Source organism: Aulonocara stuartgranti, assembly GCF_965226115.1.
Source record: "Aulonocara stuartgranti genome assembly, chromosome: 20".
Classification (NCBI taxonomy): Eukaryota; Metazoa; Chordata; class Actinopteri; order Cichliformes; family Cichlidae; genus Aulonocara; species Aulonocara stuartgranti.
Window position 1 is genome coordinate 15,826,633 of NC_138956.1, and position 26,607 is coordinate 15,853,239.

General features: G+C 40.4%; 1 protein-coding gene across 2 annotated transcripts; it reads left to right on the plus strand.

The window, feature by feature from the left end:
- The first annotated feature begins 5,469 nt into the window (after positions 1-5,469).
- Positions 5,470-25,336, plus strand: pard6b (par-6 partitioning defective 6 homolog beta (C. elegans)). 2 transcript variants are annotated; one of them, XM_082519508.1, is made up of 3 exons: positions 5,470-5,875; positions 7,153-7,375; positions 24,305-25,336. In XM_082519508.1, exons 1-3 carry the CDS (start codon positions 5,813-5,815, stop codon positions 25,222-25,224), a joined length of 1,206 nt encoding a protein of 401 aa, XP_082375634.1. In that variant the 5' UTR covers positions 5,470-5,812; the 3' UTR covers positions 25,225-25,336. The 2 variants fall into 2 exon arrangements, with proteins under 2 accessions (XP_082375634.1, XP_082375635.1); XM_082519509.1 differs by lacking the exons at positions 5,470-5,875; positions 7,153-7,375 and adding an exon at positions 15,127-15,566.
- Positions 25,337-26,607: the final 1,271 nt, after the last annotated feature.

A 26,607-nucleotide genomic window follows, 5' to 3' on the forward strand; every position in this document is an offset into this window, starting at 1 on the left:
CATATTCCAAATCCATCAAGTGGGACATAATGGTGTCCTTCCCAGGCCGATTCTGGCCCATGGGCCTCATGTTTGACACCCCTGCTTCAAATGAACCTTTTGATAATAAAAGTTCACCATCGTTTTTTCCCCCATGGAGTTACTCTTGTCTCCTTTTGGCTTCTCTTTTAACCTTATGAATAGTACTTTACAAAGCCTGCACCACCGAAGGCCCAAGGATATTTAATCATTAGTTATGTATAACTTTAAGGATTTATAGAAGGCTGAAGAGGTGAAAAATCTATATCACATAAAAATGACAAAACAGAAATCTTTTTTTCCTCATACCTTTAATCACCTGTAACAAACTGAAGTTGATGCTCTATGACATCACAGTTGTTTGTATGAAGAGAGTGAAGAAAAATGTGCAAAACAGTGATTGTTTTTTTCTTCATAATTTCACCTCTGCCCAATAATAATGGTTATCAACAGTCCACAGTGGGCATATCAGGATTTTACATGTTTACATGACTCGTAGACACAAAGCAATCATAAATTCCATTCCCACTCAGAGTAAATGAATCCAAACTGTTCCTATATTAAGGAAGAAGGAATGTTCCTGGAGTGTTGGGCAGATTATTGCAGTATATTGCAAACAGCCTCCAATTTGCCTGTCAAAACATGAATGAAACTTTGCAGGATGTTGCATGAATGCGGCTGCAGAAACTCAGCGGATGACATCATCATCTCCCCTGAGAGAGGGAGAGAGAATCAGAGAAACCCAGCAGGCTGAGGGTCTACTGCTCTGCGGTGGCGTGTGCACTGAAGAGACTGAGAATGCCCTTGCTCGTCTGTGGGCCTCCTGCACAGTAAGACTTAAGTGGAGGAGCGGTGAGGAGCTTTTCTGCTCAGCGACAATGAGGCAGCTGCTGGCGCTGCTCGGTGGTGTAAAAAGGATGTCGGCTGCATCGCATGGCACATGTAGGTGCACGGGAGGGAGATGGTCTTTTGGGAGGTCTGACACAAAGATCTGTACACAGCTGGCAGGGGAGAGGGAGGTCCAAAAGGAGAGGGGTGATAAATAGGGCAACAGTCTACTGCTGAGTGTCTAGGGATTGAATTTTCTTAGCAAATGGGCAAGAAAATGCCTCCTTTTTTTAATTGTAAAGATGACATTGATTTCTTTGTTTGGTAACCAACAGTAAAAAGGTCAGAGGTCACAGCTTCCGGTCCTTATAGCAAGCAGCAGCAGAGTACAAAAAAGGGACAGGGTTAGAAATCTGTAGGTCAGCTCAGGTTTGGAGAAAAAATTAAGATAGGAACGTGAGCAGAGGATAGAAAGTGGTTATATGAAACAATAAAAGCTGAACATGGAGCTGCCAGGCATGAGGAGAAGAGGAAGAGCTCAGAGTAAAAGAGGATATGGAGAGAGTTGGTGTGACAGAGGATGACGTTAGGGGTCAGGGTGAGATGGAGACAAATAATCTGCTGTGGCAAACCCTAAAGGGATCGTCTGATCGAAGAAGAAAAAGAAGAAGCCTGTCAACGTTACTATCAGCTGTATGAATATTTTTTAACATCTTTTTTCTACTACTCAGTAATAGGCCAATCGCTTGTTAATTTGCCTTTGTATTTATGAACCTTTGTATTTATGAACCTTTGTATTTATGAACCTTTGTATTTATGAAAAGATTAATCATTAAATTACATTAAGAAAGGCCATTTAAAAATGAGGTTTAAATGAAAATTAAATTAAATGGAAAAGTTTGTCAAGAGTTTGGGCTAGACCGCAGAGATATACCACAGTTAACATACTGCCACAGCAGGCGAAGAGCTTGTTCCTAGCAGCAGGCTGTAATCCGTTGTTTGCATCCTTAAGAGCGATCCTGTGGTGCCTTTGAAGAGTCAGATCTTTTTTGTTGATGGCATTATGTGCTGTAGATGATAACATATTAAAAGTCTTCACAATTTTACATTGAGGAGCATTATTCTGAAACTGTTTCACAGTTTGTACAATTTTTGTTTGTTTGTTTGATGAACCTGTGCCCAGCTTCAATTTGAGTTGTTTTTTCATTGATATTAACGATAAGCTAATAATGGCACATCTTGTTAGCTCAAGATGATATGTTTTCTGTTCTATTATGAATTAAATCGGAAATTATTACTGTAAATCAGTGTGTTCTGTTTTATTTACATTTTTAACTATTAATTTTAACTAAACGTTAACCAAATAAATAACTCAATAAGGTAAAACTAATCCAAACCAAAACAAATACAGTAAAATACAATAAGCCCAGTACTGTGCAAAAGATCTGAGCCACCCCTCATTTCCCCACTTGTTTGGAAAGCCAGAAATATCAGTATTGACTCTACTGAAGCGTCAAAACCTCACAAACAACTGTATGTGTCAAATATGATACTGTAGGCGTCAAAGGCATTACGAGATGAAATAACAGATTCTATGTTATGGGTTGCAATGTAGAGAGTTATTGCACAAGGTATAGAAATTTTCCTGTATCTGTCCTTGTTGCAGTCAGTCAGTTAGAGAAAGTGCAGCACTAACTGTCCAGTATAGGTGCAGAGGGTGGCCAGGATTGTCCATTATGGACAGTTTGTTTGCTGACTGCCTCTGCACCATACCTGTCCAGTTTGCAGAAATAAACAGTGGCTGAAATACACGTTGATTTTTTTTTAAATTCTTTACAGTTAACAGTAAATTCTGAATTGCTTTTCTCTTTGTTTAGCAGTAATTTAACTGATCTCTTCTTGGTTTGACCTTTTTAGCAGGTCAGAGCTAAAACCCTAACAGGGAGTGATTCCCTGGTTGCTCATTCCTCCTGATCTCCAACAATAAAGTCAATGTTGAACTGGTATCAGCAGGTGTACGATGGGTCAGGCAGTGAAACTCCTGCTGTCCTCCTCTCTGTCCCAACACGCACACGGGTTGACCTGTCCCCTCATAGCCTGCAGATGTCGCTGTTGAGACTACTTTCCAAAAAACAGAGAAATATTATTTAATAAATTAAATATTTAGTATTCCTCTTGTCTCTTCAAAGATAGCAGAATAGTAACTTCCTGCACCTTGTTGGACCCATCAAAGTGTTACATCATTTACTGTTTATTGGCTAAAAACGAGATATTTTGACCTAATAGCTATGCTAATATCAGCTAATATGATATTGTGGAGGTATGTAACAACGACAGGAGAGCACAAACCAGACACAAACAGACCACAAACTCATGTAAGCTAAGAACAGGTAATGGAGGCTACAGTTTGCATGTTTTCATTGTTAAAAAACAAACATTATCTGGTCTAATGAACCATGATTTCTGGTGAAAGGTTCAGATGATAGGATCACAAATGTGGTGTAAATGACACGAAAGCATGGATCCATCGTGATGTGGATCAGTCAGTCTGCTAACTGAGCATTGTTTAAATACCACAGCCTCACTGAGGGTTGTTGATGACCATCCCTTCACGACCACAGTGTACCCATCTTCTGGTGACTGGTTCCAGAAGGATAGTGGTCCACATCACAAAGTTTAAGTCATATCAAACTGGCTTGTTGAACCTGGCAGTGAGTTCACTGTACTCAAATGGCCTCGGCAGTCACCAGTTCCCAGTCCAATAGACCACATTAAACTGGGATGTGCTGAGTTTAATGTGGACCAATATCTCTGAGGAATTTTTCTGGACCTTTTTGAACCAAAGACACAAAGAATTAAGGCAAAATGAGGCTGCAGCACTACTAACAAGATATACAGACAATGTGGGAGTAAAACTTAGGTAGCTGCTCTCTGTTGTGTGGGAATATGTATATGGTTAAACCTATGATGGGTCCAATGAGGTTACAAGTGTGTAAAAGAAGAAAACCCATGTTTCAATAATTTTGATTTACAATTTTTTGTTGTTTTTAGTGGAACACCATCTGTACTGAAAAGCACATGACTGTATCAACACAAGCTACCCTGTATTTGCCTTCTGTTTTCCAGTCATGTGAAGAATCCTTTACCTACATGAAGCAGGTATTATACAGAAGGAGGAACTCCAACTATTTCTTACACACATATAAGCCTTGAAAAAAAAAGTTGTGTTTTGTGTCTTTCGGAGGACGATAAATCATTGCTGCTTTTTCCACTTAGTCAAATATGTGTATATTTCAGCTTCAAATCGAGACATTTGTAGTTTTAAAAACAAGGACATGCATCTCCCTTCGCAGTCTCTGTCTCCCTCTAGTGTCTACATGTAATATAGGAGCAAACGTCGAGATGCAAGTTTGTTATATGCTTAGTACAACTGTGCAAGTTATCATTTTTTTAATTTTCTGAACTAAAGTGAGTGCTTTTAGCTGAAAGCAGAATAGCAGAGGGAGGCATTTTTTCTTGTTATTTGATCAAGTACATGTGACTTCTAAAGTTGTTGTTGCTTTTTTGTTTGTTTGTTTGTTTTGAAATAGAGATGGATTTTAGGATTTTATTCATAGTCAAAATGTTACTCTGTAAAGTAACTTTAAAGGAATACTTTAGTCGTTTTCACTCACTGATAATAATCCTGCTAAGAATCATTTTGCTGTATTCAGCTAAAATAGTTCTTTAACTGTTTATACAATAAATTCCAAAAGTTCCAGAATGCCAGTTTCACTTTCAATTAAATATTTATTTCTAATACGTTTTTATGTCTTATGTAAAAAAAAAAAAAAAAGGGTGATGGCATTGCGTGATAATAGATGTCCTTCTCCAAAGATGAATGTTGTATAATGTAAAAGCTATGCTTTGTCTCGGAAACAATAATTAAGCATCACTAAGCCATGTAATAACGTCAGATGGGCTGTTTATACATTGTAAATTAATATGTCTACAACAACAAAACCTTGTAGACATTTATTATGATGGAATTCTTGGTCTGGGTCAAAACGGACCCGAAACATACCAGGCATGTATTTGCATTTACCGGGCAGGTAGCCAGCAGCTGCAGCAGGTACATATTGCTTTTGGCCATAAGATGTCACTATAAAATTAAAACAATCACAAGCCAGTGGCAGGAACTACAGTTTATTTTTTGTACCCATACTAATTTTACATACGCAGGTAACACTTCATTCAACTATCATAAAATCTCTGTTACACACTATCTATTAGTTTTTACCGAGTATAGTATAACTGTTTAAATGATTAATGCACACGATTTTAATTTAGGGTTTTTAGAGATATGGTCATCATTACGTTAATAGAGTGAGAAAGTGCAACATCAGTGCTTCAGTTAACATGATGGCAAAAAACTACGTAAAATGGGTATTTTGTTTATGAATGACATTAAAAACAAAAAATGAGGCATTACTGTTCATTATTGTTCGAGCTATTTGGAGCATGGTTGGCACACCGTGCCAGGACAGAGTGGGCTATTCCTGGTGAGGTGGAAGGTGCTCTTATTTTGAAGCCACAGAGTATTATAGAAACCATGCCTTTTATTTTGAAGTTCCGTATCTCCGGCTCTCCGGGCACGGGCAGGGAGAGAGAGTCGCAGGCAGAGGTAAGCCAGAGACGGTACGGTGTGGGGCTGTAGCTACGGTGTCAGCGGCAAGTATGAGAGGAGACAAGTTTACGAGCTGAAGCTGGCTGATTGACAGCCTCTGTCGCATTCTGTGGAGGGACCACTTGTACCGGCGGACGTCGAGAAGACGCGGTGTAGCCTGTGCGACTAAAAAAACCTAAACTAAACCTTTAAAAACAACTGGTGGACACACGGGGTTTGTGGATAGACGTTGGCAGCGGCGGCGGCAGGAGCAGGGAGAGAGTGTGAGTGCTTTGGCGGCGTTCCCGCTGCTAGAGAAACATGAACAAAAACCACCGAGTGCCGAGCAGCCGTTCTCTGAATGCAGTGGAGGTGAAGAGCAAGGTGGGTACGGACACTTATTTGTCAGGTATCCTTCCAGTGTTTGTACTCCAGACAACCTTCGTCCTCATTAAATCCACTCTTGCTAATTTAGCCTGCTAAAGAGGCTTGATAGCGGGTTATTATGAAGCAAGGCTTATAAACTTTAAGAGGAGCTAACAGTTTTGGTTTTTTTCCACTGTGACCACCCGAGAATTTGGTTACAATTCTTAAAACTTTATTGGTAACCGTGGCGTAGTTTTTTGGTCGTTTTACGTCTAAAGGCTAGCTAGTTTGTGACAAGGTGGAAGGTTTTTGTCAGCTGACTGCGCAGTGAGCCAGTGTCACCTGTCACAGCCTTCTCCGCCGTACTCTCCTGCTCGTTTACCGAGTACTGACTTCAAGTTTGACCCAACTCTTTAACTTAATCAAATCTGCGTGAAAAGTTTACTCAAATTACCAAAAGTTTATGTCAAATTACCTCGGTTAAAGGTGATAGTCGTTGCCTGTCGCGTTATTTGCCTGCGGTTACAGGTGTCACACGGCCTGCGTCAGGCTCGTGGCTCCATCCGCGCCCTGCTGAGGCTTGACCACACATAAGTGTAATGAATAATGACTATATTGTTCTAGAAGTTTTTGCACGCGTCGACACAAGCTGTCAAATATTTTCAGCTACAGCACTAATTTTGCCTCCCTACAGTAGTGCAATAACTATTGTTATTATTTACTCAGCTATCCCGGGTTATTTAAATTCTTTTGACTCTTCTGAGTTAAGATTGTCTTCCTTATGTCCCCAACCACTTATTAAATTAACTCTGCTTTGCACTGATGCATAAAATAACTGATTAAGCTGGGAGATCATCTTTTGTCAGCGCTGAGCAACAGTAACCACAACAGCTGGTACCTCTCACTAACGCTACCAATGAGGCATTGTGCTCTGTCTCAGCTACAGAGCTGCCTAAAGATTAGGCGTCCAGAGCCATTGATCCAGTCAGTCCACAGGCTTAAACAGGTAAACCAGCAACATGTTTGTGGGGATTGCTGAAAGCACACTGTCTTTGTAATAGCTGCAGGATAAATATTCTGTGAGGTAGCTTGATAAAAGCTTTATCTGCAAACCTAGAGATACACAAAACACGTGAATAATTTACCACACGTGGTGTGCTTTGGCTTACGCATCAGTACAAAGTAGGCTTATCAGGCACTGTTTCATACCCTGGTTTCGGCCATACGTCACACCTGTGTGTGTATTTGTGTGTTCATTTGCAATCACATGTGAACGCCTTTCTGCCCCATCCCAGTTTGGTGCAGAGTTTCGTCGGTTCTCTCTGGAACGGTCCAAGCCAGGCCGCTTCGATGAGTTCTACGGTCTCCTGCAGCACGTGCATCGCATCCCCAATGTGGAGCTGTTGGTGGGCTACGCTGACGTGCACGGTGACCTGCTGCCCATCAACAATGACGACAATTACCACAAGGCCATCTCCACAGCCAACCCTCTACTCAGGCTGTTCCTCCAGAGGAAAGGTATGCACAGAGGAAGTGTTTGGACAAAGTGTCCCAAGTTTTCATTTGTTTGTTTGGTTACACCTGCTTTGCATTGGAAATGCAAATACAGTCATTAGCATTGAAAAGCACAGCTTAGAAATATGTGATAGGCTATTGACTATAGCTGTGACAGAGTTATAAAAACTTAAGTGTCACTTTACATTGTCAGTTTTTAGGCTACTTGTTGTATGTTTCCATGTTCAGCTAAACAAACTACTAAACCGCTGGCCTCTATTTTTTTCCTTATTGATTTCTAGTTAACTAAGGTTAGGGGCCTTTTCAATTCAATTCAATTTTATTTATATAGCGCCAAATCACAACAAAAGTTGAGAGGAAGAATTCACTTGAAATGAGGAGCTGAGCAAAACAACAAGAGTAGACGAATGGAGTTCACTTTGAGTTTGTCCAGTAGACTGTTCTGTATTGCAGCTTGGTAGCTGCATGGCAATTATTTTTTTACGTGTCTGACTGTTTTGGAAATACGGGTTTCAAGTATTTCGAGCAGTGTTTCTGTAAACACTGCTGCTGCAGTTTCTAACTTCCTTTGCTGGCTCTGGTGTAATCATTGCCAATATTTCTGCCATAATTGCTCTGCTTTTGCAGTTCCCCTTGTAGATAAGTTTTTTATCTTTTAGCTAATAAAGGAAGAAGTTGTGGCTGCTCTAAATTCATGCTCTCAAGTATGGCTTACCTTTATTTCATGTGTATGATTACTGCAGGTCTTACTATATCAACCTTGGTGTCTGATATTGGCATATTGCCAATTAACATGGCATTTACTGATGTCAGTGGTCGACATTAATATGTTCTGTCTCCAAGATTTCACACGAGCTAAGTGATTGTGTTACAAAAAACTGAAAGGGTCAGGGGTTTTTTTTTTTGTTGTTGTTATCATGGAGTAAATGAGGTATAAGCAAGAGCAAAAGTAAAGTAAATAGATTTGAAAACAAAATGCTGCTGTTGGCCCATAATTTCACAATCAGTGTATCCATAGTGATTACATAAACATGTTTCTGTCAGAGTATGCGTACAAAGGTTTAACCTCGCCTTTGATTTTGGAGTGTATTCCTAATCACTAAGTTGCTAAATGTGACCTGTTGAATGTGGGGAGGACCACAGGGTCTGCCTGTGCCTGTTGTGTTTAAGCCTGTGCCATATGACCCTATAGAAGCTAAGCCACTTTGTCAGAAGAAGATTAGTGGGGTCAGTGTGTATCGCTGCATGGGACTGTGTTTCAATTACATGCTCCAGACACTAGCCCCACACTGGGCTCACTGCTGCTCACATGAAAAACGCATGAAAACACCGCCTTGGCAGGAATCCCAGCCAGAACAAAAACAGAAGACAGACGCATTAATGCAGTCATAACCCCCTGCAGACCCCCTGACCTGAAACCCTGGTTTCCCTCCTGATTTGTCAGCAGGGAAACCCCCTTACTTTACCGTTAAGCACCAGTTGGTCTGAACATATAAAGCCGTGCATTGTGTGGAAGCAGCAAATTCGCAGCTTATAGATAATTTATTAAATCATATATCTGCAGGCACTGGATCTCATCTCTGATGATGGCTCTATAACAGGTTAATGGCTTGTCCATGTTGGGGCCAATGCGGAAGCTTTTTAACACTCAGTGCTTGTTTATCTGGAAAGCTTCTTACATCTTTTAGAACCCCGATCTTTTTGAAATGAGATGTCTTGTGTTCCATTTTGGATAAATAGTATTACTGAACTTAATGATCTTGTTACCATATCTGCATGTGACCCAACAGCCAAATGAAAAATCTTCATATGAACAGGTAGTTATAAATAGCATAAGGATCATGAGGTCATGATCCCTACCACAGTGTTTAGTTGTGTTTGTGTTTAGTGTACCTCACTGCATCAGTTCAGAAGTTTAGCAGTCCAGTCATCAGTTCAATTCGAATGCTATTAGACTTCTGTGTCCTTTAAGACTGCAACTGAGTAATTATGTAAATGTCTCAGTCAGATGTGATGTGATTGGTCATTATTGCATAAGAGCAAGGCTTCAGACAAAGTAGCAGTGGGGGCCAAATTATGTTCCAACTAGGCTGGTGTGGAATAGTGCAGTGAAATCCTGCTGAACTTGGACTGGGAAAGAAAACTTGGAGCTAAAAGAACAAAAAACTGCCCACAATCTCCACATTCAGGGATTTGGATGATTTGTGTGTTTATTTTAAAAGTGTGTCTAGTCTGTGCACTGTAGAGCTCATGCGTATAATGAGGGTTATTTTTGGCACTGAATTTTATTTGTCTCAGAGACTAAATCTAGGCTGTGTATACCCTAGGCTGGGCGCTTTAGGTTTCATCCACTCGTCAGCGTGCAGATGGTTCGATGGATACTAGGCTGCAACTGTATGTAGTTGTCTGGTTGTTAAATAATGGCTACATTGTTGTTTTTCTGCCTCTGTGCTATTCAGCCATTAATGTCTTATTGTTCACTGCTGAGAAATGGCTGAAATGTTTGTGCCTCTGTTTTTGACTACTGGTCATTTTTGAAATCGCTTCAACGCACAACAAATACAACCCAGCAGCACTGGGTATTCCCTGACACCCTCCACCCCCACCCCTCCATCTGTGAACAATGTGTTGATGACTGTTGGGCTGGCAGTGAGTTGTCCACTGTTTACTGGTTGTCATGGCACCCCTAAAGAGGCCTGCTCATAGGTGGATTAATGCTGCAAAGCATGCTGGGAGCATGATTGCTAGCATTTGCAAAGACTGTCTTTGTTGAGGTTTTTTGACGACTTCACTTGTTATTAATATATCTCATGCAGTTGTAACTACTTAGAGGTGTGTCTCTCTCTCTCAGAGACTATGTATAAATGATAATGGGTAAAGTTGGGTTAAAGTGAGTGAGTTAGTGATTAATGCTATTAGTTGTTCTCATGTAAGCACTTTCTGTCTTGGTTGCTGACAAAGTGCAGCTTTTGGTTTCATTTAGGCTTTTTGTAGCATGTGCAGCCATGTAGGATGGTGCACTGTTCTGCTGGAGGAGACAGCTGCCATCAAGGAGTGTTGCTGCCATAAACAGGTGTGCCTGGTATGCACAATAATTAGATGGGTTGTATGTGCCAAATTAACAGTTTTATGAATGCCAGATTTCCCAGCAGAAACATTACACTCCAACCAGATAAGCAACAAGATAATCAGCCTGTTTCACATCACCTCTTAGTGGTTTTAATTCAGTGTGTAGCCTAGCCTGTACTACATTATTAACCTAATACCACCACTCTTATAAAGTAGTAAAACAAATTGTGCACTGATGTAGGTGTATTTGCAGTAAGACCGTTTTAGCCAGTACATCTGCCTGGATGCCTCATTATTGTAGCTCTGTTTTACATTTTCAGAAGCCCCAGGATGTTTCAGTCTTGAACTGCTCCAGTTTATAGTTGGGTTGCAACTTGCTCAACAAAATGATGTGCTATTTCAGTGGTTTTGTTGGCCTGTGTATATTGAGTTAGCATTATTATTAAATACTTCTTTTCAGGGAAACAGGAAAATGAGACACACGTTCAGCCTTGTGTTTAATTGTCTTTAAACATGGCTGACAGAAGAAGTTCTCCCTCAGTTTGACAACATGTTTGTCTGTATCAGTCATCCAGAACGCCTTTTGTGCTTGTATGCACACAACTTTCAGAGTGTCCAGGTCGTCATCCATGTAGCAGTAGCAGCTTTCAGGCAATCCCAGGGTGTGTGTTTGTTCAGTGATGTTGCTCACTGCTCTCACAGTTTCAGCTCCTAACTCTTATCCATTAACGTAAAGGGGAAAGGTATAGGGAGGGACAGAAATGACTGTATTTGTGTTTCCCAGCAGGGATTGCCTTTTAATTAGTAACCAGTGAATGAGTCACCCAGCCAGAGATGGAATATGTTCAGTGTGAAAGTACACCTAGCCTGCAAAACATGCAAAGTCTCTGAATATGATAAGAACTTGAACCTGAATCTGCTCGGCACTGACAGGGAGTGATAATGAAAGTGCACTGAGACAGACATGGAGTGGGAATGTGACATTCACAGAAGAAGAAAGGAGAGATAGACTAAGCATAGGATTTCAGATTAAGTAAGGACACCACAACTAAAGAGATGCACTTTTACTGTGGGTTTGAATAGAAAGGACATGCTGAAGAGAGATATGGTGGCAGGTGTGAAGGATGCCATTTCCCTGAGGAGCTCTTTCTGTAAAAATAACAGAAATTAGCCACCCTTGATCTGGATGTGAGGTTTTCTACAGTGCATGATGTATTCCCCAGGATGCTGTCTGTGATGAGTGAGGGGATGATGAATTTGTAGATCTTAAGGAAGAATGTGTGGAGGAGGAGCAGAACTTGAGCTTAATAAGAGATTGGAGGATGAAAGAGAGAGGGACAGTAAACAGTACTAAAGAGGGAGTAATGTATAAGGCTTTGTTTGGGCAATGCATGTAATTAGAGATGTGGGGAGATGAGAGGGAGTAGTGTTAGTGCGATCGGAATGCAACAAGAGGTAGCAAGAGAGGGAATAAGTGAGTGAGGGAAGAGGATAGCGGGAATAGTATTAGTGAGGGAGGAATGTAGAGTGAGGCCCACGCTGGGGAGGGTGGGCGAGAGAGAAAGAAATGGAAAGGAAGAAGGGAGGAAGATTGAACGGAGGGGGGTTTGGTGGAATGTGGCCAGCTTCTGATCACGTCTGCTGGCTAGATTAGACAGGACAGCAGGCCAGGCTGGACCCTCAGCTCCACAGCTCAGCTCAGTCAACAAGGTAGACAGAGGAAGAGCAGAGAAAGGATAAGGAGATCAAATAAAAGTAAGCAGGGACATGGAGGACAGAAATGAGAGAGGTGAGCCAGATCCCTGCTCGGTCTCTCCTTTGAAACCTGACTGAATGAGACTATGCAGGCTGCAAGCAGATGGAGGAAGAGCAGTGGTGACAGCAGGAGGCCAGGCTCTGTTATATAGAGGCTGTCAGAATTCTCAGCTTAGGGTTGGTTAAGGAAGATGAATGAATAAATGAATGGGTAGAAGGAGGGAAGGAAATGTGTTGACTGCATGAGAAATATGAAGAAGGGAGAAACCGCACATTCAATTAGGAGAAGGAGTTGGATGACGGGGAGGGTGAGGGTTGGGGAGTTGGGAAAAGTGGACTGTTTACTGTTACAAACCACAAAGAGTAAACTGATATGGAGAGGTTATAACTGAACTGTACTAGTCGGAGAAAAGATCAGGGAGATACGCACACTGTGTTATGAGATGTGATTGAACTTTGTCGGCTTGGCACATTTTAGAAGTACGTGATGATATGTTGTAGTTGTTCTCATGAGTTGAAACAGAAACTTCAGACACGCGTGTTTGTTTATGGTTTTCAAATAATTTACACAAAGAGAGAGCAGTTATTTTTGTTATAATGTGAATACCATGGATGTACTATGAAATATGTTGTTTTCCACTCAATGTCAAGATAATTTCCCGGATAATTTATGATCTTTAGACTTTTAGTTTCACTTGCAAGCAGAAAGATGTGCTTTCCCGATTTTTAATTAAGCCATGTGTCCCCCTGGGCTTTAAACTACAGAGATATTGATCTGAAGCGTGATAACCAATATGCTTATCTGTGATTATTATTATTATTTAAAATCTCACCATTGTAGCATATTTACCCTGGCTATGTTCTGACATGCAGCTCCCAAAAGCTGTTGCCTAACCACCTTCACTGTTTGTATTCTTTCTTTCTTTCTTTCTTTCTTTCTTTCTTTCTTTCTTTCTTTCTTTCTTTCTTTCTAACAGAGTTATATGGAAGTGTTGATATTATAGGATAGGTATGAGTTAGGGGTGGGCGATATAAACGATATACGATAGAAACGATATAAATTTGGCCAACGATAGAGATTTTGACTATATCGCTCTATCGCGATAGCGCATGTTGATGATGTCATCAAGCTTCGCCTGTTTTGGCCGAAAGCATCGCAGCGGCTACAACCATTATCATCTGCAAATTATGGCGGGCGACAGTCATAGCAAAGAGATGAAGCACTTTTGAAATATGGGGAAAGCCAAAAACTGCGCTTCCTCCACTTCCGTAACATTGATTCATTAATGTTGAATTCTCTCGCAGCTGTTCTATTTCCATGTTTTTGCAGTATATTAATAACTAACCTCGTATTGTGGATGAATAATCTCAGTTGTTCTCCTGACTGAAGTTTGGCCCGTGTATAGCATCCTGCTATGCGATTGCATTTGTCCCTAACCACCAGAATCCCTCACGTTAACTTTTATGGAGTGGAAAAAAAGTTGGCGTTCATCCTCCAGCTTCACTGTGCTAATGTTATACTAACATAGCTGTGTCGCAAGCAATCACGTAGCACAACATTATATACCAGGTAGTCCAACTTCAGTAACCCTGCAAACGCCACTGCTGTTTAGTTTTCTGTCTTCATTTATGTTGGAAGTGGTAGCAGAGCTGTACGTTTTATTTAGGTTCAAAAATCTCTCAGTCAGAACATGGTATGTCATGTTTAGGTGTAAACTAGCGAGCTAACTTCCTGTTAACTTTAACTCCGTTAAATGTAATAAATTCTGTTTTCATGGATGACTGGATGTTAAACTTAATTGTTACACCCGATAAAGCAGCAACACTGATCATTTTATTAAAGATGAAAGACTTTAGACCGTTTTTAACTCTCGGTGTTCGTTTGACTTTGGGACCTGAAGATGACGGAGTTTTGGACCCAGATTACTCCGCGAAGCTCCTCACTACGGCAGCCATAATGCTCTGACAATCCATCAAAACATTTTTAACAGATTTCTGCACGCCAAAATCGGTTCGAGGTCAGTAAGCACAACCAGAATTCATACATAAGGCACACTCTCGATTTTTGAGGTTTTAAGTGTGCCTTATAGTGTGGAAAATACGTTATACAGAAGAAAAGAATATATCGTGATATATATCGTTACCGCACATGCTTCAAATTATATCGCGATATGAATTTTAGGTAATATCGCCCAGCCCTAGTATGAGTCTATCCTAAAATAACACTTGAATGACCATAACATAATGGAAGATTACATGTCATTTTTTCCCTGCACATGCTGACTGTAATGAGATCCCTTTGTAACATGATTCCAGCACAAACAATATTTCCCACAGATTGACTTTGAAAGGAGGTAGACTCACTTTTTTTATGTTATGAAATCATTCCATTTTTAAGTTTCTCTTTTAAGTAAATAGTCGCTAGATAACACTTTGTGAAACAATGAGCAGTGCAATCATCTGCTTCTCCAGTGAGTCTCTGACAAGCAAATTCCAAATCTCCACGTTTTGTCCTTGAAATGGTTTGTACTTTGTCACAGCATAGATTTTTGGCTTGTCATAGTAGAGAAAGTCAAATCATGACTAAAATTATTTGTGATTGGTCCCTTATTTTCATTTGAGCCAGCATAAACAGTCCCCAGACTCTGAAAGTGAATCAGCTGAATTCGTCACTTGTATTTTTCCTACAGTGAGATCTAAAACAGTCATCTGTAGAAAAAAGTCCCGTTTGAGGCCCTTATCTAATTTGATTCTAAGAATATATCCTGTTTATATATTTATATATCCGGAACAGTCTGGACCTCCTCCACCCCACACCATTGAGGAACGCCGGTGGGGGAGGCGGCGGTGTCGGTCAGGACCGTATCCCAGCTGCCAGCTTCTCAATATGACGCTCAGTCTGGTCCTGCTTTTCTTCCCGCCGGCGACGTGACACCACCGCCTGCTCCTGTTGTGTGGCCGCGAGTTCAGCCACCATTCAGGCCAGCGCCTTCCCTGGCTGACCCAGTCCTGGGTCTGCCGTGCCCCCTTTCTATGTTTCGGCACCACTGTAACAATCACACGGCAGACATATCCATAGTTTCATGCTTTTCAGTGTCTTGCTTTTATTATCACTCACGGTTGCTTGTTTACACACTGGCTGTAGCTTTTTAGCTCACAGCCACACACTCCAACAACAACAATAACCAGACCTTTTATGCTGGTGAGGCACGTTTGCAGATGCCGTGCAGGTGTGTCCATCGCCCCTGCAGCAGCACCATGGCCCGCCACAGAGACAAAGAAGGACTCAAGCTGAGAGATGGGCCGCAGTGACTAAGAGACATGTTGAGTGAGGGTAACAGGAATAACATCTGGAGGACAAGGTCAGGAGGTATTACAGGAAAGAGAGAGGCATCTGTGCCAGCACAAAATAAATTGATGGAATTGCTGAATGCTGCAGGAACAAGACCAAAGCACGCATACATGCATACTGAGAGTGTGTGAGCTGGCAAATAAAGTGTGTTAATTCTGCATTAAACCTATTAGTTGTACAGGGTGTGGGCCATTTATATGGATACACCGTAATAACATGGGAATGGTTGGTGATATTAAAGTCCTGTTTGTGGCACATTAGTATATGTGAGGGGGCAAACTCCTCAAGATGGGCGGTGACCATGGTGGCCATTTAGAAGTCGGCCATCTTGGATACAACTTTTGTTTTTTTCAATAGGAAGAGGGCCATGTGACACATCAAACTTACTGGTAATGTCACAAGACAAACAATGGTGTGCTTGGTTTCAATGTAACTTTATTCTTTCATGAGTTATTTACAAGTTTATAAAATGTGTTCAATGTGCTGCCCATTGTGTTGGATTGTCAATGCAACCCTCTTCTCCCACTCTTCACACACTGATAGCAACACTGCAGGAGAAATGCCAGCACAGGCCATTCCCATTTTATTACGGTGTATCCATATAAATGGCCCACCCTGTACATTGCTTCATTACAGCTGATTCCCCCTCCAGTTTTGGTCTTTTTGATAAATGGCTGCTGTCAAGACAGGGTAATAAAGCAGGGCTGATGTGTGTAATGGAGAATTCATGACAGATCGTATGAAAAGGCTTAGGAGCAGGCAGTCATGTTCATGACCGGAGTCTTTTAAATAATGGATCTAATAAGCAATTACTCAAATTGACAACTCAATTCTACATGAAGACTTCCTTTGCTCAAGCTCGCCTCATACCTCTACAAGTCTGCACAGCCTCCCTCCTTCTATTTCTTTCTCCTTCCCTATCAGCAGAATTAAGGCACTTTTTATCTGAGCTGTGCCAGGAAGGTATGCTCACCACACCAGGAATAGCAACCCTCTGGGAATTTACTCCTTTGAAAGTATTTTTTTTTATCACCTCCTGTCCTCTTTGTGTTTTTTCTTCTCTTTTTCTGCATTTTGTGTCTCTCCTTCCTGCTTCTTTTTTCTGTTTTTGGCACCATCCCTGTTTTTTCTCATCTGTCCAAGTTCACACTGACACACACATCATGTACTCCCCCTCTCCTCCCCCTCTCTTGTATCGTTCTGTGTCGGGAACAACGCAGCACCAGCTGTGTGGTGAACATCCAGGCTTGTCATCAACAAACCTGACTGTTTCCAGAACACCACAACCTTCACCTGCTCGTCTTTTTCTTTGCGCTATTCTTACTCCTATCCTTGAGACATGCCATACGTTTTATATGGAGGGTTGGCTTGATGGACAGCACTTGTTAAACAGTTTTACTCTCATCTGAACCACTGATGAGTGCACAACTATCCTTTTAAAAGAATATAAACATAGAGCCAAAAGTGTTGGCTACAGTAACTGGACTGATGATGGCAGCTCTTGTAGCTCCTTCCTGATCTTGTTCTTCCACCCGAACATGGTGTCAGGTTTCCCTGACGCTGCACCTGGGACAACTAATACAAGGAAGTAATGGATTTAATGTCACTGTTGTAGCAGGGAAAGCCTCTTGTCCTCCAATAATGCTGGATAATCATAAGTATAGTCACTACTGAACAGGTCAGCATCATTAGAATAAATGCAGTAATGCTTTACTAAAGACAGAAGTACATTAATGTCCATAGAAAAAGGTGCAGCTCAACAGATGCACCAATGCATAATTGTGTAATATAGCCTATTGTTTTTCACCTGTTAGAGTCTATAATAACAATAATAATAAAGCTGGAAATTCTGGTGTGAGCGGATATGGCATGTTGTGATTGCCCACACATATCACTTCTGTGCGAGTAATACGGTCAATTTGAGAGTACAAAGGTGGAGCATGATAGATCCAGGGCATTTAAAAGTAGAGTGTTAGGGCAATGATGCAGTTGACCTGTGCGTGCCATTTGAAATGAGTGACCTCCTCTCCGTAGGCAGAGATGTCATAGTTCTTTCAGTGTCAGGATGAAGATGCATTCGTTGTTCACCCTGTGCGTGCTTGTGTGCGTTAGTTACATGCTACGGAGAGGGGTGACTGAGCATCACTGCATGTGTCCTCACTTGTGGCTATGTGCTGCTGGGTTGTCATTTTCTCCTCCACTGCTTCGCTTCCTTTGCTCCTCACTAACTCCATTCAGAGTGTGGGAAATCAAAGCAGCCACTGCATATTTGAAATACCTAACCTGTTCAGAGCCATGCCAAGTGTGGGGATAGTGATTATGCTTTCTATTCAGAGTTTGTGAATCATATCTCAAATATGAGCGCTGATACCAGTTAAACTGCATGATTACTGAGCAAGGAATAAAGCTAGGATAGCACCGGTTTGAAATTCTGGACCGACACTTGTCATACATTTCTAGTTTTGAGCCAGGGGAAGCAAAGAAGCTAGTAAAGAGCTGTTTTAAAATCTTGAACTTGTCTATTTATTGTTTTTTGTTTTTGTTTTTTTTAATCATGTGTGACGAACCCAACTGTTACCTTATGTTATGGAGAGAAGCAAAAAGGACTTGGGAGGACATTAAAAGAAACATTTTGATAGCTTAGCGTTAGGGACTCAGTGATGACTTAACTGGAAGTCGACAAGCCTTCACAAAGCTTTGAGCTGATATTTTTCATAATGGAACCATAAGCAGCTATAACTGACATCTTCCAAACATTTTCCCAGTATGGTTAGTGTTGGAGTCTGTCTGTGTAGTTCTTTGGCTGAGAATAGGAGATTGTGGGAAACCAACCAGTGCAGAGGCTACAGAAGCCCATTTACACACAAAATCTTCCAAAATCTAATGGTGCAGCTCAGTGGCCATAATGTTAAGTGGAATGTTGATTGGTTTAAATGGCTGGCTTGAACAGAAAGTGGAGTTTACCACAAAAATGAAGAGTGTCCTCTCTGCCTACAGGACCACCAAATCACAAACATCCGAGTAGCTCACATTACTGGTTGTTCCATGTATTTGTCACACGGCCACAGATGACAGCACACAGCTGCGCATGTTGATGTGGGTCTGTATGGCTTTGTGTTGCACTATGTTGCAAGGACCTCAACTTGATGCAAAAAAGAGTGTAGTGCCTAGAATATCCTCGTAGTTGAAAGATCATTCAGTAAAAAGCTAATATTCCTAGAGCATGACTGATATCAAAGATTTTTATGCTCCATAATGATATCTGACGATTTAATAATCACCAAAATCCAATATGTCAGCCAATGTTTTTTTTCCCCCTTCTTCTTTCAAACATACCACAAAATCCCAAAACAAATTTCACTAACATTTTTTGTGTTTACTTTTTTAAGCCATATTAAGATAATATGAGGAGTTGCAATAGAGGGTGGCTCAAGAGTTGGGCAGGTCTACTTATCCGTGGCTCCTCCAACATCCATGCTGAAATGTCTTTGGGCAAAGTACTGAACCCTGAGTTGTCCCTGATGCATCTGTCAGAGCGTTTGAACGTTAAGTTAAAGGTGCTTAGTGTTGTATGAATGCGTGTGAATAGATGAAATTTGAAATCTAAGGCTCAAACCAAGAACCCAAATATTCAAAGTTTTGACTGCCAAATCATCTTTTCTCATCATTTTAAAAATGCATACCCGTGGTATGTGAAGACTGAAAACTTGATCAACTTGGCAATGAATATACTAGCATGTGTTTCTCATTCCTGGCTGCACTGATTTATTGCCAATGTGTCCATAAATTTTATGAGTTTAAACAGCAGCCTTGTGATAAATATCTTCAGAAATCTGAACATTATAAAATATTTCTGTTTCCTGCCCTTATAGTCCACCTCCAATGGTTTAATCATTAGCCAAATCAGTCACATACCTCTACGCACTGGACCACTGTCAAGCTCAAAGTGTTTACCAAGGACTGAGGGAATAAAAGTGATGTATGCTCAACATATGCAAACACACTCAACAGCAAACACAGAACTACCCTTCTGAATTTCTTAAATAAAGGAAGGAATGGAGAACTTTGGGATATGGGTGACAGACCCAAAATAGACCCAAACCCTTTGAAGCAGCTGTTCTAGACGTTGTCCTTCTTTAGGTATGCTCTAAATATTTAACTATACACTATTCCCCAAGCTCTGTGGTGAGTTGTTCTGGGCTAGCCAGTTGTAATTGTCGCTCAAGCTAATTATTATTATTTAAATTATTTCAACAGACATAAATATGATAATGCATTAGATTTTTAGATTTTTAATATACACCATATAACCCACTTAATATATGTATATACATAACATAATTTATTTTTTTTAAAAGTGTGGACATTTTGTAAAAAATGATTATTATGTTGACGTTATATCGGTATCTATGAGCTTATTTCCGAAGAATGCTCATTACCAGCTTTTTTTTCTTGAGCTCACAGTTAAAAACTATTCTTATATTTCTTATATGAGGGGAGTTATTATTTCATGTCAGTGCAAGCCTTAAAACATCAAACCCATCTGAGCCTAAACAGTAACACAGGAAATCACACACAATATTTTTTAAATACTTTTTAATAGTATTTTTTAATACTAATATCTGTACTTCTACTTAAGTACAGAATCTCTGTACTTTTTCCACCTCCGGTGACCTAATAGTTTTAAAACTTGGTCATGTTTATTATAAACATCCACCTAATTGCTCGATTGAACAGTCTAAAACATGTTTTACCAAATCCTGATTTCTTGTTTTTTTTGCATATTTGTCACAATGAAACTTTCATGAAACTTAATTTTTTTTTTTATATTAGATAGAGAACCTAAATAATACAAAATATGTTTTTTAAATGATGATTTCATTTTCATTTAAGTCGACAGGTTCTTTTTAAGTGATTTCTTGATACAGCAGGTCTGGCAGTAATCAGGCCTGGATCTGGCTAGTGAAATTGGTGGATAAGCTTTCCAAAAATATAGTTAATGACAGGTAATTCATCATTTAATAAAAGGGGGGAAATTACTTCTTTCACACAGAGCCATGTAGGTTTGGATAAAAACAAAATAGGACCTCCTTTTACCCCCATTACCTTATATATTATTGGTTTAGCAATACTCTATTAAAATTTGTTTTGATACCATCCATGTGGCATCAGGAAGTTTGTTCTTTTGAGTATTAAATTAGACTAATCTGGGAGTTTTACTCTAAAAATAAAAAGAACAATAGAAGATAAATTCCGTAAACATGAAATGCTGTGTAGTATATTGTCTTGCCTTTTGTGCCTGCTTGTGTTTTTGCAGATTCTTGCATATGTTGCATACTGGTGATCTCAGAAAGCGGTATGAGTGTCCACCATTTGATACCAAAATAGCGTTTCTTAGTTGTTCTGAGGGCCTGTGAGTGGCCCCGAGGGACCGCCATATTCTTTTTACTCAAATATAACTCTATTGTCAGGTCTGGTCCTTTCATATGGTGCAGATGGAGAGATGGTTTAGATGAAAAGAAGTCTAGAGAGAGTGAAATGAGATGTGGAGCTGCGCATGACTGCACTGCAAGAACAACCTCTGTGTCGGCTGTGCAGGGACGTGCATATATGCGCATGCGCAAGTGTTTCAAAACATCCATCTGTGCACTATTTGCATATTGCTCTTTGGAACAAGAACCTAGCACGCATGATGAAATGTGTTTTAGCATTTACCTAGTTCTTCGAAGAAAGCTGTATTTCTTCTTCATGTGGAAATGAGCCATAAGATCAAGCCTGGCAAAGATATAGTAAAAGTGTATACACTAACTCTTGCCTCATGGGAACTGAAACATAAGACAGCCACTCTTTCTCGGGACAGTCGATCCTTTGTTTTGGCTTTCGGGATGGAGAGGGGAGTGGTGAGGTGTGTACCTGTCAGAACCTGAGAAGCTGAATCCTTATCAGACACCCGAGTGGATTTTTTCCCCAGATTACTCAAATACATGTTCAGAGGGAGAAACAAACTGTGAGGGGAAAGGTATTCAGTGTAAGACTGACAGTTTTTTTCCCTTTTTTTTCTTTTCTTTTATTAATAGCGCTCTTTTATCTAAAAGCAGAGTTTACAAAGTGCTGTCAAAACAGGAAAAAATTATGAATTTGGAAAAGGTGGGCAAGTTAAAGACTCATTCAAAATAGAGATGATAAAAATATCACCAGAAACAGACAAAAATAGGGACTGGAGAAGAGGCGAAAGAAGAGTATGAAAGATGTTAATGTTTAGCTTCTTGTATACTGGTTAACTATTCGAGAGCCAAGGGTCATATTTTTCCCTCTGTTACCTTGGCCAGCCTTGGGCCTTGTTGTAATGCCACCCATGTCGGGACTTTTACGAAAAGGCAAGCATAAATAGTGCCATTAATGTTATTGTTTGTATTGTTTTTATTTTAAAAAATAAAGCCTAAAATATTTTTTTGCCATCTTTTGCTCCCCACGGCATTCAAAATGGTACTGAGTATTTTACTGGTTATCAAGTTTGAAATTATAGTACTGTTAAAAAAAACCCTACTCCACAGATGCCAAACTTATTTTACATAGAGGTTCACATACAACCCACTTTGATCTTAAGTGGGCCAGACCTTTTAGTCTGTCACAAAGTTTAACCATGCATTTAACTCATTCACTGCCAGGGTTTTTGAGCATTTTTACTCATTTTTGAAGAGCCACAGAAAACTGTGTGTTATGATCACATAAACGCTGAACCTACCAAAATGAAGAACAGACTCTCTTCTTCCATCCAAAAAAAAAAAGCTTGTTTCTACCATTTTCCGTTCTTTAGTAATCAGCTGTAGAAAAGAGGTGGGTTCCACCAAAAATGCCTGTTTTGACCAAAAAAAAGGGAGAAAACGAGCTTTTTGTGAAAAATACATTTCAAGCAGTCTGATGTTCACTGACAAGCTGCCCGAGGTTGTATTCTAGCCCCTCCCATTGAAAACGTAATTGACGTCTATAGACGTCAATGGCAGTCAACGTAAGTTTTTCAATTGACGTCTATAGACGTCAATGGCAGTGAATGAGTTAACTACCCATTGTAAAAAATAAAACGACAACAAAAAAACAAACCTGAAATTTCTATTTCTTAATTGTTTTCTGTTATATAATATATTATTTACTTTTTAATTACTTTGGTGATTCTGGCCCCTGGGTCTTGTATTTAGCATCCCTGCCCTACTCATTCCTGGTTGTGATTTTAAAAGTGATAACTTACCAAATTGTATCAAAAGAAAAAAAAAATTAATCTAGAGCTTGTCTAACATGCTAGTCTCCCATCAGTGTCCTTTCAAAGATCACAAGCATTTGCAGACAACCAGAAAAAGCTGCTGGCCTCAAAGCAAAGTTAAGCCTTCTTCCAAAGATAGTAGCTGACTGCAGTTACAGAATGGCAGTAGTTTAATGGATGGCACAAACAGGCAGAAAGGGAAGCTTATAGGTTGTAATGCTGTTTGCAATGCAAGGACAGTGATTGCTTTCACTTTGGTTTTAATTGAGCTCTGTTTTTAGATTTCATGAGGCAAGCAGTGCCTGTCTTGCTTGCCGTGGTGGAATTGTACTGCATTGTATGATGGTGACAGCCAAAACACAACAGTGTTTTTGTTTCAAATGTGACCTTTGTGTGATGTAAAAAGTTAGACGGTCAGCATTTGCTTTTTTGTAAGTGACATGATAACATTGATATCATTTAAGCCAGGAGATGCTTAGCTCGTCTTAGCTCAGCCTTGCTTAGCTTAATAGTTAAATATGCAACCTAACAAAAATTTGCCTACTAGCACTTTTAAAGTTTGTTAATTAAGATGTAATATTTTTTAAATTTATTTTTTGAACTTTGGTATGGATTGGATGGAGTCCAGGAAGTCACCACAGCAAGTAATCCATAGTGTAGCACCCCATACAAATGTGTACTACAACTTTAAGTCCCCAGCCTTTGTTCTAAACTCGCTGTGGATCAGGGCCTAGCCTACTGCAGTGCACTGACAGGGTCATGGCTGCTATGACTCCTAAAGCATCTTTATCATAGCAGTGGTGTGTGCATAATGAAATTAATGCATCCATGAATATTATAATTATAATTTAGAATTGCATGTTCTCTTTGCAAATTAATACAATAATTATTACATTACTATGAAAATTAAATTTCTTCCCTCCAGTGGTGATAACAGCATAACTGAATGTAATGCTTTGTTGTATGCCTGTACTCTTCTTTGCTCATTTTAATAAGGGCACTCTATTTATTTATTTATTTATTTTCAATGACGATGCATATCCAAGGCTGAGAAAACAGATGCATGTTGACGATCTGATACCAAGAATATGCCGATTAAAATCTTGTGTGTAATATATTTTATCTACTCGGTTCATGAGATTGTATGCAGCATAAGTAAGCTCATTTGTGGGTGGCTGTGTGTCAGAGAGAGCTGATGGGAGTTGACTTGAGGTAGCTGCTGTGCCATTTTGCATCAGTACAACCTGAGGGGAGCTATAGGGATCAGTGTCTTGTGTATGTTTAGCACAGACGCCCTGCAGGTATGCCTCAGGCTGAGAGCAAATCATTATTCATTCTTCTAAACTGCATGATGCAACACTGTGTCAGCTTGAATAACAATTTGATGTGTAATGAGCCTAGTGTGGTATTACTGAAAAAATTAACCAGCTTTTATTAACATCCTCTTTGTTTCTCTGTTCCTCTTCTATTTCTCTACTTCCTGTCTTCTACTTAACAGAGGAAGCTGATCATGGAACATTTGGTACCGATTCCCTGACCAGGAAGAAGAACACTGTGCTTTCTGCGGTTCTTCTGCGGCCTGATCACAACAAGAAAAAACCTCCAGTGATAATCAGCCTCCCTAAAGACTTCCGGCCTGTATCGTCCATCATCGACGTCGACATCCTCCCAGAGACGCACCGACGTGTTCGTCTGTACAAGCACGGCCAGGAAAAACCACTGGGTTTCTACATCCGCGATGGTTCCAGTGTACGGGTCACCCCACAGGGCTTGGAGAAAGTTCCAGGAATATTCATCTCTCGCTTGGTGCCAGGCGGGCTTGCGGAGAGCACCGGCCTACTGGCGGTTAATGACGAAGTGCTGGAAGTGAATGGTATCGAGGTTGCTGGGAAGTCGCTGGATCAGGTGACAGACATGATGATCGCCAACAGCCACAACCTCATCATCACCGTAAAGCCTGCCAACCAGCGGAACAATATCGTTCGTAGTGGAGTAGGCGGAGGAGGGGGTGCAGCATCTGGTAGTTCAGGACGCTCATCAGACAGCGGCGCCAGTTACTACGGCTACTCGTCACACAGTGCTGCAGCCTCCATACCACCACACATCATCCAGAACTTCCCTGTTGGGGAGTTGGAGAGCGATGAAGATGAAGAGGACTTGGTAATCGAGGCTGGAGGCGAGGCTGAGCCAATCAGACATGTGGCCTCCAACCACAGCATGAGCTCACTGCCTCGTTACGAACCACACCTCAACCTCCGCACCGCCACCACTTCCACCTTCTCCATTAACACCAATGGGACCCTGCCCACCAGCGGCAGCAGTAGTTCCCTAAGCAACATCAAGGCTACAACGCCGTCCCCAGACAGAGCCATGGAGAGGGGGAGTTTGGAGGAGGACGGTACTGTTATAACGCTGTAGACTGGACATTCTGGACATTTTACACACTACACACTGGAGACCAGAGAAATAAACACTCTTGTACTTTAACACACATGGAGGGTTGATGGAGAAATCAAATAAAACCCAGGAACGTACAGTTCCATCTCACAGTGACTAAACCTGAGAAGCACAAACATACGTCTGCGTATTACATCTCGACCTACTAAATTTGTCCTTTCACATCAAACACTACACCCCCATACTTTGCTCTTCTGAATGCCAATGACCACATATTTGTGCCATAGCAGTGACAGCCCCCATTCCTGGTTCTGCAGCCACAAAAACAACAACAGAAAACCCCCCTGAAAATGTCCACTGTTTCTGTTTATTCTAAACGCACCTGTTTTTAATCCCATAACTGTTATTCCGCCGAACTTCCTTTAGCGGGCAGAGATAGGAAGCCCATCCATACCCATTACATATTTCCTCTTTTTAAGTCGTGCTAACAAGCTAATATCACCCGTAAAGCAAAAACACTGTTTTTTCTTTTTCTCTTGTCACTCTGAAGCATGCTTTGATCGCCTGCCTTCTCCCAGGTAACCACAGCATGAGTGCAGAATTTTCCCTCACAAGGCACAGCAAACAACTATGCTGAGCTCTGGAAAAAAAATACACATATATATATATATATATATATATATATATATATATATATATATATATATATATAAATATATAAATATAAATAAAAAATTATTTTTTTTGGGAGGAGAATCCCATATAGAAGAAGTATTGTTTTCTTTGTGCTGGCTCAGATGGCATTAAACACTGCTGTCTATACTTGATGTGACAATGACTGATAATGAAAGATTGGTGATTTTGATAAATATTTGCACATCTTGTCCTTGGGCTTTTCCTATCCTGTCTTTATTATTATTATTATTATTATTATTATTATTATTATTATTATTAATACTTGGATCCTGCAAGTGACAGTGCTGTTTTTTATTTGACCAGTTAGAAGTTGTTGGACTAGGAAATCTTCTAGTTAATTTCCCTGTTGTATTTCATTCATATTGAACTTTTCCTTATCACGACAAGGGCTATTTCCCCTGCTGCATGTATACAGAAGAAACGATGTGAATGGGATTTTTAATTTAGTTTGCAATAGTGTTCCCCTCTTCCTTCTTTTTGGACCATAACTCAGTACATCTAATCTCAGTGCCGTCTCATTGCAACATGTCTTGCTTTTCATTGTATTATTATTGAATTCAGTTAATCACTTAAGATAATGTAACTTAACAACTGTCTTTACAGTGGCTACTAAGGACCCCAAAGCACTTTACACAACCAGTCATCCACCCATTCACACACACACTCACACACTGGTGATGGCAAGCTACATTGTAGCCGCAGCTGCCC

Coding starts and splice junctions, on each gene's coding strand:
- pard6b (XM_082519508.1), top strand. CDS start 5,813: ATGAACAAAAACCACCGAGTGCCGAGCAGCCGTTCTCTGAATGCAGTG. Junction 5,876..7,152: donor CAGTGGAGGTGAAGAGCAAG/GTGGGTACGGAC, acceptor GCCCCATCCCAG/TTTGGTGCAGAGTTTCGTCG. Junction 7,376..24,304: donor GCTGTTCCTCCAGAGGAAAG/GTATGCACAGAG, acceptor TCTACTTAACAG/AGGAAGCTGATCATGGAACA.